Source organism: Lonchura striata, chromosome 8 (genome assembly GCF_050655825.1).
Source record: "Lonchura striata isolate lonStrDom1 chromosome 8, ASM5065582v1, whole genome shotgun sequence".
Lineage (NCBI taxonomy): Eukaryota > Metazoa > Chordata > Aves > Passeriformes > Estrildidae > Lonchura > Lonchura striata.
The window spans coordinates 21,436,577-21,448,642 of NC_140710.1; the positions used below are offsets into that span (position 1 = coordinate 21,436,577).

General features: G+C 38.7%; 1 protein-coding gene across 4 annotated transcripts in view; it reads right to left on the reverse strand.

The window, feature by feature from the left end:
• The window catches only part of CAMSAP2 (calmodulin regulated spectrin associated protein family member 2), an 80,706-nt gene extending 69,044 nt beyond the window's left edge, over window positions 1–11,662 (reverse strand). For all 4 annotated transcript variants that reach the window (XM_021547231.4, XM_021547215.4, XM_021547224.4 and 1 more), the window contains exon 1: window positions 11,385–11,662. In XM_021547231.4, coding sequence (XP_021402906.2) covers window positions 11,385–11,523 — 139 coding nt within the window. In that variant the 5' untranslated portion in view covers window positions 11,524–11,662. The remainder of the gene's footprint in view (window positions 1–11,384) is intronic.
• Window positions 11,663–12,066: the final 404 nt, after the last annotated feature.

Here is a 12,066-nt window from a genome sequence, read left to right on the forward strand (position 1 = left end):
GCAGGATGCTTCATTTTCCTCCTGGAAGAATTTCATTCTCTATCATTGTAAAATTAGTTAAGCCAACAACATTTATGGGATAAAGAGCATGTGATTCTTTTCCTGAGTCCAAATGCAAAAATCCTATTTAATTGCTAGTAGAAAAAATAAGTGTGTAGGAAAGCATTGATGCAATTCTAAGTTGCTATTCCCTTTGCCTTCAGCTGGATAAATGGCTAAACAGACAAGGTTTGAATCAGTCTGGAGTAAACAGCCCAGTAAGGGTGGAGTGGGAGAAGAGAGAAAAAACAGAACATGCCATCACAAGATAATGACAGATTATCTTCTTCCTCATACATATTCTATTGCAGTTCATGTACTTCCATTATGGGCCTTGGAAGGTGCCAGCTGCCTTCTAGTTGTAAGGGAAGATATGTTTTGTAGAGTGCAAAAAGTGAAAGAAATATTAACACATGCTTTAAATGCTAGGATGGTAGGAAAGGGTAAGATATTGCTACTTCTTTTGCCAATTCAGAGTATCAAGGGAAAGAGATATAGTTTGTCATTTGCTTAAATCATGAGTCTAAATTTGGCAAGAAAACTGACAGCTCTGCTTTAGAATACAAATATACCATCAGCACAACTACTCTGCCCTTTAAAACACAAATCAGGCCAACAGCACAAACACAAAAAGGCCCAACAGCCCTACTTTTTTACAAGATGATAATGAAATAGCTACCAAAAATATCAACCAGTGTCAGGAGACATTTCCAACTTCTCTTCCACTTCCCAACTTCACCTACTGACTACAGGATCCAGAGTCATCCAGTCCAACATAATTGAGGATCTCAGAGCTGCTAGATACCTGGTATTGTTTTCATCTATCTTAATTCTACCTGACCTTCTTTCTTTTCCCTGTTTGTCCACACACTGTCTATTTAAATATTAAGCTTGTTATTTCTGAAGTCCCTAATGATCCATCTCCAGTATCAGGAGCTTAATTCTCATCAGGACTTTATTTTCTACAATTCCAAATGCCAGCACTTAATGCATCTTTATGCTATTTCTTCAAACTAAAGAGGAGTAGAAAACTTTTTGTAAATATCTCACAATGCACAAGCAGCAGATTTTATTCTGAAAAAAAACCAAACCAAAACAAAAAAAAACCCCACAACAAAAAACCAAACCAACCAACCAAATAAAAACCCACATCCACATCCACACACCCCTGTTTTGAAGTACGTGAGAATTTCAATGGGGATGGGGGAAAGCAGGGAGGAACAGATAAAGTAATTTGTAATTTCTTAGAAAAAAGCCTCATTCCTATATGGGAAAAAAAAACCCTCTTGAGGCAGGAATACTTAGCTATACTCAAGCAGAAGTCACGCACTCTGTGGTTCACATTTACTGAAGAGGAAGACCAATTTCAAGCCTGAAAATTTAAGCCAAAAGAGAAATCTCAAGACAGTTAATAACAAACCAAATGCTTGTTAATTCTCATCTTCTGTATCACTGAAGCACATCCTAAAGTGACAAGATGCAATAAATACATTTATCATGAAAGAATGACATCCACTGCTGGGACTTAGTAATTCAAAACTCAATACAGTTAAAAAAAAAAATCAACATGATGACTAGTAAAGACATAGAATTATTTATAAAGCTCTGCTTCTGAAAATATAGAAAAATACAAAATCATATGTATGCCATTTCTTTTACTACACTGGTGTACACAAAAATAAATCCGGAAAAAAAATTTTATTGGCCTTCATAAAAATAAAACCAGAAAAATAAATTTATTAGAAAAATAGAATAAGGAAACAAAGGGCTAGGAAGAGAAGCTGTGACTACAGGCATATTCTGAATGTATAAAAAATGTGAAAGCATACAAACAAGAAATCTCTAGTGCAACAAGATCAGAATTCTTTACAAAAATTCCTGTCAGACTTCCCTCTGCACACACAGAGACATAGCACTTTCCCCCACCTCATAACATACATTAAACTTCTTGATATCAGAATAGCTCTGATAGAAGATTCAAGCTGTGTTCTCTGAGTTAAAAAGAAAACAAAAACCCCCACAGCAGATAGGTAACAGACAGAGAAAACTATCTCAGAGTAGAAATCCTTCCAGAATTGGCATGTGCTGCCTCTGGACTAATGTGCAGGGAATTTCAAGGCTCCATCCAGTTCTCAGCAGATTACCAGAACAATCAGCAGGGTCAAAAGCTGACTAGGGTCTAGTCTGTCAGGACTAGAGATTGTTAAACAGGCTCTGCTAGGCAGAGAACAATCTTAACACTAATTTTCATTGTGCGCATTTTACCAGTCCTTCCTTTGCTCAGCTGACAAAGAGGAATCATCAGAGATAAACCTCTGAGGCAAATGACCCATTTTAAAAGAAACACCTTGTTGCACATATTGCCAGGAAGTACCACCTGACCTTGCAATCCCAGGTATTTGTGTCACTGGGGTGTACTGGGGACACAGAGGGCAGCGAGCTGAACACGCGCACCGCAGGCGGGAGCAGGACACCGCGTGCGGGACCCGCCTGCGGTGCCAGCCCCAACAGGCCTTGCAAACACGGGCCTGGTAAAAGCACTGCTCACGGGCTGGTGCAAGGGAAAGGTTTTCCAAGAGAGACCATCAGGGCATAGCTGCAGGTTGCCTGGGGACCCAGCTGTGAAACTGCCATCCACAGGGACCTTCAAAACAAGGCACTGAGAAACCTCTTCTAACTCTGAGGCTGGCTCTTCCTGGAGAAGGAAGCTGAACTAGATGACCACCCTATTTTTTCCTAGAATTATGAGTAGGACCACAGCTCTGGAAATAATTTTGACATTTTGAAATTTGTAAATATATGAAGAGAATAAATGAAGCTAATGGGCAAGTTCAAGACACAGAGAAAAGAACAAAAAAGAAATAATACCACATGCGCCCAAAACTGTAACTCAAATTTAACCATCAGGCTAACTTCAAAAAAGTAATCAACATATTTTCAGATAATTTTTCATAAATGATCAAGGAATAAAAAGTCCTGCAGATGATCTTTCTAGAAAAGAAAGACAAATTTAAAAAATTTAAGAGCTTATTCAAAGCTTTAAAGCAAACACAGGATAATTGTTGCTCCCTGTTGTGGTTTAATGCCCCAGCTAAGTGTCCCAGCTGCTTGCTCTTTACCCCACTCTCCCTGCTGGGATGGGGGGATAGGGAGGAGAGTTGGAAAAAGGTAGACCCTGCAGGCTGAGATAAAAACAGTTTAAAAACTGAAATAAAGTAAAATATTGTAACAATAATAACAATGAAGGGGAAAAAGAGAGACAGCCCGTTCCCAAGCAGCGATCAGCCCCTCGCAGCCAACTCCCCAGCTCATGCTGAGCACAGCAGCCGTGGTTTGCAGTGTCCCTGTGGCCAGCTCAGCTCAGCTCTCCTGGCCACGCTCCCTCGCAGCCCCTCCTGCACCTCCTCGCTGGCACGAGGCACCGAGAAGTCCTTGACTTGGAGAAAGCACCAGTGAGCAACCACTGAAACACCAGCGTGTTATCAACAGTGCACTGACACTGAATGCAAAGCACTGCACCAGCTCCCAGGAAGAAAATTCACTCTATTCCAGATAAAACCACCCCACTGTGAGACAGAAATGCAACTTAATTTTCCATTTAAACAGATAATTTTAAAGGAAAGGTCTAAAATTAATTCATGCATAACACTACTGAATTTACCTTTAAAAGATGCCTTATAAAAAAACCTCTGCTCAGATAGGTATGAATTACTCCTTGGAAGACAGTACAAATCCCTTCTTTGGAAAAAACTGCTTGCATTAATGTGAAAAGTCTACATTTTCTTTAAAAACAAATTGCCTTTTTTGTAAAGTTTCTATACTTCCACAGAGATGAATACAATCCTTTACACAACTATTAAGGTTTTCAAGTTAATATCAGTGAGCAATTTCAGATTTACAAATGCTTGCCTTAATAATGTCCAAAAGCTTATAAGACTTTGTCAACAAGGTTGCCATGTTGTTTGTTTGGTTTGGTTTTTTAATTCATGAGGACAATAAAACAAGTTAAACTATTTTGCCATGGGCTTTCTAATTAAATTATGCCATCACTTTTGGGAGCCACAAGTCCACATTAGGCCTCAACCTAGAAAACTTCCTCTCTACAGGTTACTGACGTCAATGCACACAGACATTAAGAAGAAAAAATTATTTGTAGAAGACTGAGATATAATACAGAATTATTTAATGAAAATTCTAATACCTTTAACCACCTCCTAGTGCAAACCACTAGATGAACGTATGCCAGATCTTAATGGACTGGATGGTTTTCTGCAGGTCAGCAAAGGTATGCTTTTGCCAGGAAGTGACCATGTCAAGTTACCTCATTCAGATTCCCACTTGCCAACAAGGATTCTGGTGCCATATTTACAATCTGGGCACAAGGCAGCAGAGCTTGCACAGAAGTCAAGAGTCCAAGAATTGGAAAACAGGTCAGAGAAGACAGAATTACATTATTTAACTTATGGTGAATTTTTTAATAGTGGACTCAATAGAAGAGGAAGACATTTCACTTTTATTTTGGAGACACCATCAAGAATGGTGTTTTAATCAGGAAGTAGAAAACAAAATAAGAGAGTAAAGATTAGAAAATAATTTTTATTTTTTTTGTTTGTTGAATCAGTCTCAGTCTGCCATTTCCATTGTTCTTGGCTAGCAGGCTGTAGGTGTACTTCTGTCTAGAATCTGAAAGGCCAACACTCAATTCATAGCACACTCAGCCTCAGTATAACCATTCTTAGCTTTGTCCACCTTGCTGAGATGAGATTCTTGAGATTAGCATCACAGAAATATTATGAATAAACAGATCTTACCCTCCTGCCTCTAGATGCTAAAAAATACACCATTATTCACTGCTTCAACAGCTGTTCTGACTTAAAAGAGATTCCTCATTCCAAAACAAGGAAACAAACAAAAAAAACCCAAACAAAGCCCCCAAACTAAAACAAACAAAAACCCAAACAAAACCCTAAAAAAACCCTCAAAACTCAAAACCAAACCAACCCCAAAACACTTAAGGAAAAAACATGTTCAGGCTCTACTTTTATAGCCTAACCAGACTTCAGTTGTTCTTTGAACACTGCAGATCATGTCAAAAATGCTCTATTAATTCTCACACTTAAGTGTCTATCCTATCTAATATTCTGCCTTCAGTAGCACAACAGAAAGTGCTCCTCACAAAACCTGTGTCTGGTACTGGCACTTCTTATTAAAATGGGAAGATTTGCATCTAATTTACTAAAACCTGTGTATTGATTCAGGTTTTCATAAACAAAATAATGACTTAGAATTAACCCTGCCAATAAGGGGATCAATTTTCATTAACATAATTGCCTTCAGAGCTTATTTTTGGGAGAGGTAATTTATGAGACATGTAAAGATAATAGTATAATTATAATCCTATCTCACCCAGCTAGCACCTTGATGGCTATTATAGACAGGTTATGACTTAAATATCCTATAGGGTATGAAAGAAGCTGTTTCAGAAAATTAGAGATAAACATATCTTGAACTTATTACTAGACTTTATTAAGCCAGAGAAAACTTTTTGCCAGCCATAAGTAGATAGATGTGAATGGACACATCTTTTTTGGTGTCTGGCTTACAGGTTCTCTTAGTGTAAGACTGCTTTTAACTGAATAAAAGAAAACGTAGGAAACAGCTAGAATTATATAAATCTTACATTTGGCAAATAGATTTCAAACATTACATTTCAATTCTGTAGCAAAAATGTTTATTATTACCACCTGATGCAGTAATAATGTATTGTCCAATTGCACAAAACGAAAAGGAAGGGGAGGGTGGAACTCCCTCTACTTTGCTTATGAAGTCTTGAGAGCTTTTCACTTCTATTGTCATTTTTCAGAATGATCAGCAAAAACAATAATTCAGAGCTCTCAGTTTAGCAGAGCAAGTATAAAAATGTACTAATTTCAGAAGTGGTATCCAGTTGTGCTAGCTGTAGAATGGAAATTACATACTATCTTATTGAAAAAGTGACACATTCCCAACCAACAATATACAAATACTCTTCAAGTTGGAATGAGAGCCACCTTTAAACATGGAGTCACTCAAGCAACCCAACAGATGACCCTAAATCATAGGGTGAAGGGGAAAATTTTAAACTATATCTGCAGTAGTAACTGCAATGGTGGTCAAAAAATATAAAGAGAAACCAGGTATAGGGAGAAGAAATATATTTAATCTCATCACCTGAAATCAGTGAGCGTTTGGCTACAGTCTCTTTGTCAGATTTGTTACATTCTGCAGACAAGCACTTGGAGTTGTAAAGGCACTGAGTCATTGAAAGAACAGATTCCATACCCCAAAGGAGGTCCATTGTCTACTGCCAGTCCTGCAACTGTCCCCTTACTGATCACCTTCCTCTACATTTGTACACAGTCTACCTCTTCAGAGGACTCTGCCAAACCTAACAGATCCAGAAGTTCATACAATTTTATGTATTTACTTCAAAAAGAGTGATCTACAGTCAAGCTACATTACAAATGTGTTCTACAACCACCTTCCAAGAAAACATCTCAGTACATCATTTGTCTAATCCACTGATTTTAGTAGGACTGACTGAAGTATCAATTTGTCAGCAGCTATTTTAGAGAGGTGATGGAATCTATAGCCAAAAAATTCTCACTAGAATATCAAACATTTGTTTTTGAACTCCAAACCCTTCTACAAGGTTTTGCTACTGCCAGACTGAATACAAGTGAAGAAATTACTTCTGCTTGAAAAAGATTGAAATGTGTTCTGGCCTGTAACATCCAACACAACAGATGAGTGTATTTAGCTACAACTTGTTTCTGTCAGATACACAGTGTTCATTTCCTCCCTTCATGGTGCTCCTGGCAACATAGGCAAAGAGCAGTAAGTAGCCACATACAAATTCTGAAAACATTAATCATCAGGAGAAAGCTATTTTTAAGTTTCTTGGGTAATACTTAGTTGCAGATGATGCAATTGTAATCTATTGCTTCAAACACCTATAAAGGATATGTTTAATGTTAAATTTAATGTTAAAAGGTATATGGACTATTTTATTTTGACATCAAAACAAAAATGTTTACGACAATTGCTCAGACTTTTGCAGCTTTTATGTAGCTTTTAGTTTATTTCTGTCAAAAAAAAAAAAAATTCATGCTAACCAGATAAATGTATTACTGAAGCAGAACAATATGTTGCATGGATAGTAAAGCAGAAACTGATTTAACTTGACTTAAAACTGTTCCCATATTTTTCTGAAAATCAGACACAAAGATAAAAAACTAACTAAAAATTGGATAAAAAGATGTTTGAAAAGCCATTTTCCAAGAGTACTCAGATGTCTCCTACCAAATGGGAAAAACATGTACTTCCACGTTCGAGAACTCACATTTTTCTTCACATTAGACAAGGTTGTAGAGAAGTGATTCCAAGCTACAAAAGGATTGAAAGCACTTTGGAGGACAAAATTCTAATTCAAGATCATTTTGATAAGTGTAAGGAGTGGTTTGAAAATAGGATGCAGTTATGTAAGTATAGCTGCAAAGCAGGAACCTACAACAGTACAATTATAAGATGGGAACAACTGAGTAGGCAGCAGCTCTGCAGAGAAAGATACAGGGCTACAGTGAATCACAGACTGCATGAGTCAACAATTCTAGGCTGATGCAGAAATGGCAAACATCATATTTTAGTGAATAAATCAGAGTATTATAGGTTGGGAATATTAAATAATTTTTCAAATTCACCTTGTGTTGGTAATGGTTTAGCTGGACCAACAGATCTAGATTTAAGTACAGAGCTCATGTAAACCAACCACAGGAAAAAATTATACAAAACACCAACCAAACAACAAGAAGAAACCAAACCCAAAAAAGAACCTCAAAAAAAAAAAAAAACAAACAAAAAAAAAACCCCAAAAAAAAAAAACCCAAACCAATCCCTAATGAACACAGCAAAAAAAAGTTTGACCTACAAAAAAGAAGAAAAGTCTGTTTTGTCTAAACAATATAACACACATTGCTTTTATTATATGACAGGTGTTATAAAAATGTAAGGTGCCCACCACTCTCAAAAGCACCAGGAAGAGGGTAAGCAACAGCTTAACAACGTAGCAAAAGACATCAAGATTCTGTTCAAGCATCTAAAAATAAATAAGGTCCTAACTGACTAGAAGACATACTGTTGAAAGTCTATAATTAGAGATTTTCAAAAAACAGGCTAAACAAACATCTGTCAGTAATGACGTATATTTAGCTCAGCTTGTCTTTAGGACCACGGATGGATAACAAACTTTTCAGGCACATTTTCTACTACTATAGCAGACTGAGAAGGCAAAAACTTCACATTCCAAAATAGTGAAATCCACTTCTGTTGCTTTAGAAATAAAAAGAGCACAGACTACCACAACATCAAGACATTTTCAACTTATTCCTATGAAGTAAATTCCATCATACTTTTTAAGTTGAAAGTTATATTGTCCAGACAGTTCATCCAGTTCTTTGGGAAGAAAGTTTTCTGTACAGAAATGTTTAACTGCCAGCATTGGGAGACAAGGCTGAAATTAAGTATTTGTAAATTTAACTTCTAAGGTCAAACATTCCTTTTATATTTCACACTTTTTAATTTTCCCCCTTTCAGTTACTGCAAGTTGTGTCACTTAAATAATTCGGTTATTACAAAACACTTAATCTGACATGTCCTAACATCAATATATTGCCTTGCAGCAAAACACCAAGGCGCAAAATCTTACACACCCTCAACACTTAAATATGAATTCCTTCTTCAATTAGTATTTCTTAAACAATTCTTCATACAAGATGCCTTCATTATGATTATTAATACATTCTTACTCTCCTATGACACCTCACTAATTGGACAACGTCTTTTGACCTGCCTGTGCTGTGAGCCAAACTCTACACTTGACGTTTTATCAAGGACAATAGCAATAGAAAATTTGTCTCTCAGTTTTTGGACCCAGGTATCAATGAAACACCAGAAGTCATTACTAATGTTAATGAACAGTACCTATTTCAGTGTCTTTTTGCAAGAGCAAATCCACAACACATAGTCAAGCTGTATCCACAACTCTAATTGTACTGAAATATGGTTTTAAGACTGTGAAAGCCATCCACTGAAAGATGTACTCCTTTGACACATAAAGATTTTGATTTCTTTAATGGATATGTGATTGTAGCAACCTATGTTTTTCATTCATGAAAGTGAACTGCATTACTTTGTTTCATAGATGGTAGGGAAAAACCCTTCACCTTCCCCTGCAGGCTTAGGGAACAATACTTCAGGCATAAAAAAAGAAATAAAATGTGGCACTCATAAACACACCAATCATCCTTTGTATTTCCTCTGTACAAATGTATATAGCAATAGTTAGAAGACATGACTGAGGCTGTGATTTATTCCCCAGGAACTAAAATGATTTAACAAACCCAAACTTCCTTCCTTCTTGGAAAAGGTGAAGGTCAGTTCTTCTGTTCCACTCCAAGTATAAAGGAAGCATTTGTACTGCAGACATGCAAGTCCTGCCTTTTCCTACTCCAGCCAAACTTTTCTTTGACATTTCTAGTAACATTAACCTAGTGGAAGAACTGGGACCAGAAACATTACAAATATGTGTGCGTACCTCTCTTCCTACTGTTACATTACCGCAGTTTTTAGAGAACAGATGGAGCAATTATTCCCTCTAATCATGTTTCATTTGAACATCTCAGAACAATCCCAGTCACGAAGAGAAAGAGTAAAGGAATTGGTTTTGGATCACACTTTCTACAAAAGTAGCAGAAAAGTACCCTGCAAGTGGCTTTACACAGCCAATAGAAACTCAACCACTATAAACCAAGACATTTCAACCATAGGCTGAAAATATGTCAAACTCCAGTAGAAAAGTTTTCAGGTTAGAAAGCTAGGTTATATAATTGCACAAGCATTCTTCTACAGTCAGATTCCCATTAGCAGACCCTATAGAACTAAGGTACCTAAAAATATAATGATCTCTGAAAATGTTGAATTAAGTACTTCCAAGAATTTTCTCTACTATTTTACCTCTCACATGCACATAGCTAATAAAGCCATGTATCAAAATATCACTTGTCCAGATTTCAGAAAGTAAACAGTTTATCAACAAATCTTTATATGGAAAAAATATTTTGATCTTTTCTTTCTTTTTAAAGTGATGCACTCATTGAAATTTCACCAGATTCAAGCATTTCAAAAGTGTTTTTTTGTAAGCATTGCATCAAATATGATGCATTCCCAGTAGCATGTCCCATAAAGACATGCTAAATGCATACTAACCCTGGCTAAATACATAACAGCACCCTGGCCCTAAATGTAAAAGGTGCAACACTCTATAAGGAGGAACCTTTTTGCTGTTATTTTATAAAAAACAGGGGCAAAAGTAATGGTTGTTGATATCTACCTCACCTTTCAAAAAATCCCATTATTTTTAATCAACATAGAATTAAATTATTACAATATTACAGCTGTACTAAAGCTAAAAAACAAACAACAAGCAAACAACCCCATCTCCCCCAAAAAACTAAAAAAAATAACTTAAAAAACCCCTAAAAAATCCAAAACAAATAAACAAAACCAAACAAAAACCCCCCAGCTTGGTAAATTTTCAAAATGCTTCCCTCAGAAGACCTCTGCAAGTCTGGTATTCCTCAAGGCCCAATAATATTTCAGGCACAGAATAATAGGCCTGGTATTCCTCAAGGTCCAAGGTTTTCAACGACAGAGCACTGATGCCTTTTGGAGGCACTACAGATCGATTCCATTTACACTTACAGACAAGAAGAGCCTTCTGTATTGTGCAGGCCAAAACCTGGCACTAAACGGCCTTTTTCCTTAAACCCTTCTTATTGCTTAACCACTCAAATGGCTACAGGCTACTGTCACACATGTCAGAACTAAGAGCATGTTCCCATTTCCATTGCTAACCCCCAATTCTGCTCCTAAGCAATACTAGGAAAAATCTCAAGATGACAGACAAACGTGTATTGCTGTTTTTTTTTCACATTGTAGAAGTGTGACCAGAGTAATAAATAAAATACCGTTTACAGAGATCGATTCACTCATACAAAATGCCAATACACAAAATTTACGTGCTGATGGAAACAGTAGGACTACTCCAAAAAGACTAAGTGTAATTAAGGAAAAACAAAAATCCTCACAAGGGGTAAGAGATCTTAAGAATCAGGGAACAGACCAAAAGCATTTCCCACACATCTCCCCCCGCTTCTCAGCTCCTCAGGGAATGGCTCGCACGTCCTCAGTAGCGAAGCAACCAAGCAGGAACCAGCATCAAAGAAAGGGAAGAAGGAGACGCCACCTACCTGTCCCAAAGGCTTTGGCCACCAGCCAGGCCAGATTACAGGCGATTTTCGCTCGAGAGAAATCATAATGGTCAAAAGGCTTGATGGCAGGAACAATGAAAGTCTTCCTCATCTCCTTGGCGTCTGCGGCATCCCCCATCTTCTCACAGGACCCCCGGCAATTGGGAACTTACATGGTTGTTTCTCCCTCCTCCTCCCACGGCCGGGAGAGCCGGCTGTAAATACGCCGACAGCAGCTGAGAGCAGCGCCGGACCCAGCTGTCCGTAGAGGGCTAACACCGCCTCCCGCCTTTCTCCGCACAGGAATGTAGCCGAGTCCGAGTGTCCTCTTCTTCCTCCTCCTCCTCCTCGCTCTTTGTTCAATTCACTCACGCCGCCGTCCCTCCGCCTCCGAAAAAATGCCCCCGGCGGCCCCGGCCCCGCGTTCCCTGAGGAGACCCTGCGGCCAGGGCTGGGCGCCCCAGGCGGCCGCCGGTCCCCGGCGCGGGCCGGGAGCCGCCGGCAGGGCCCCCGCAGCCGCCGCAGGCCGGGACGCGGCCCTTCCCAGCGCCGGGATGTCAAAACGCCGGGGTCCGGCCGCGAAACGCCGCACGGCCCCGCACCGCCCCAGCGGCGGCGTCTGCGGGCCGGGAGCAGAGCCGGCTCCCCAACGCTGCCCGGCGCTCCCGGCGCCCCCCGGCCG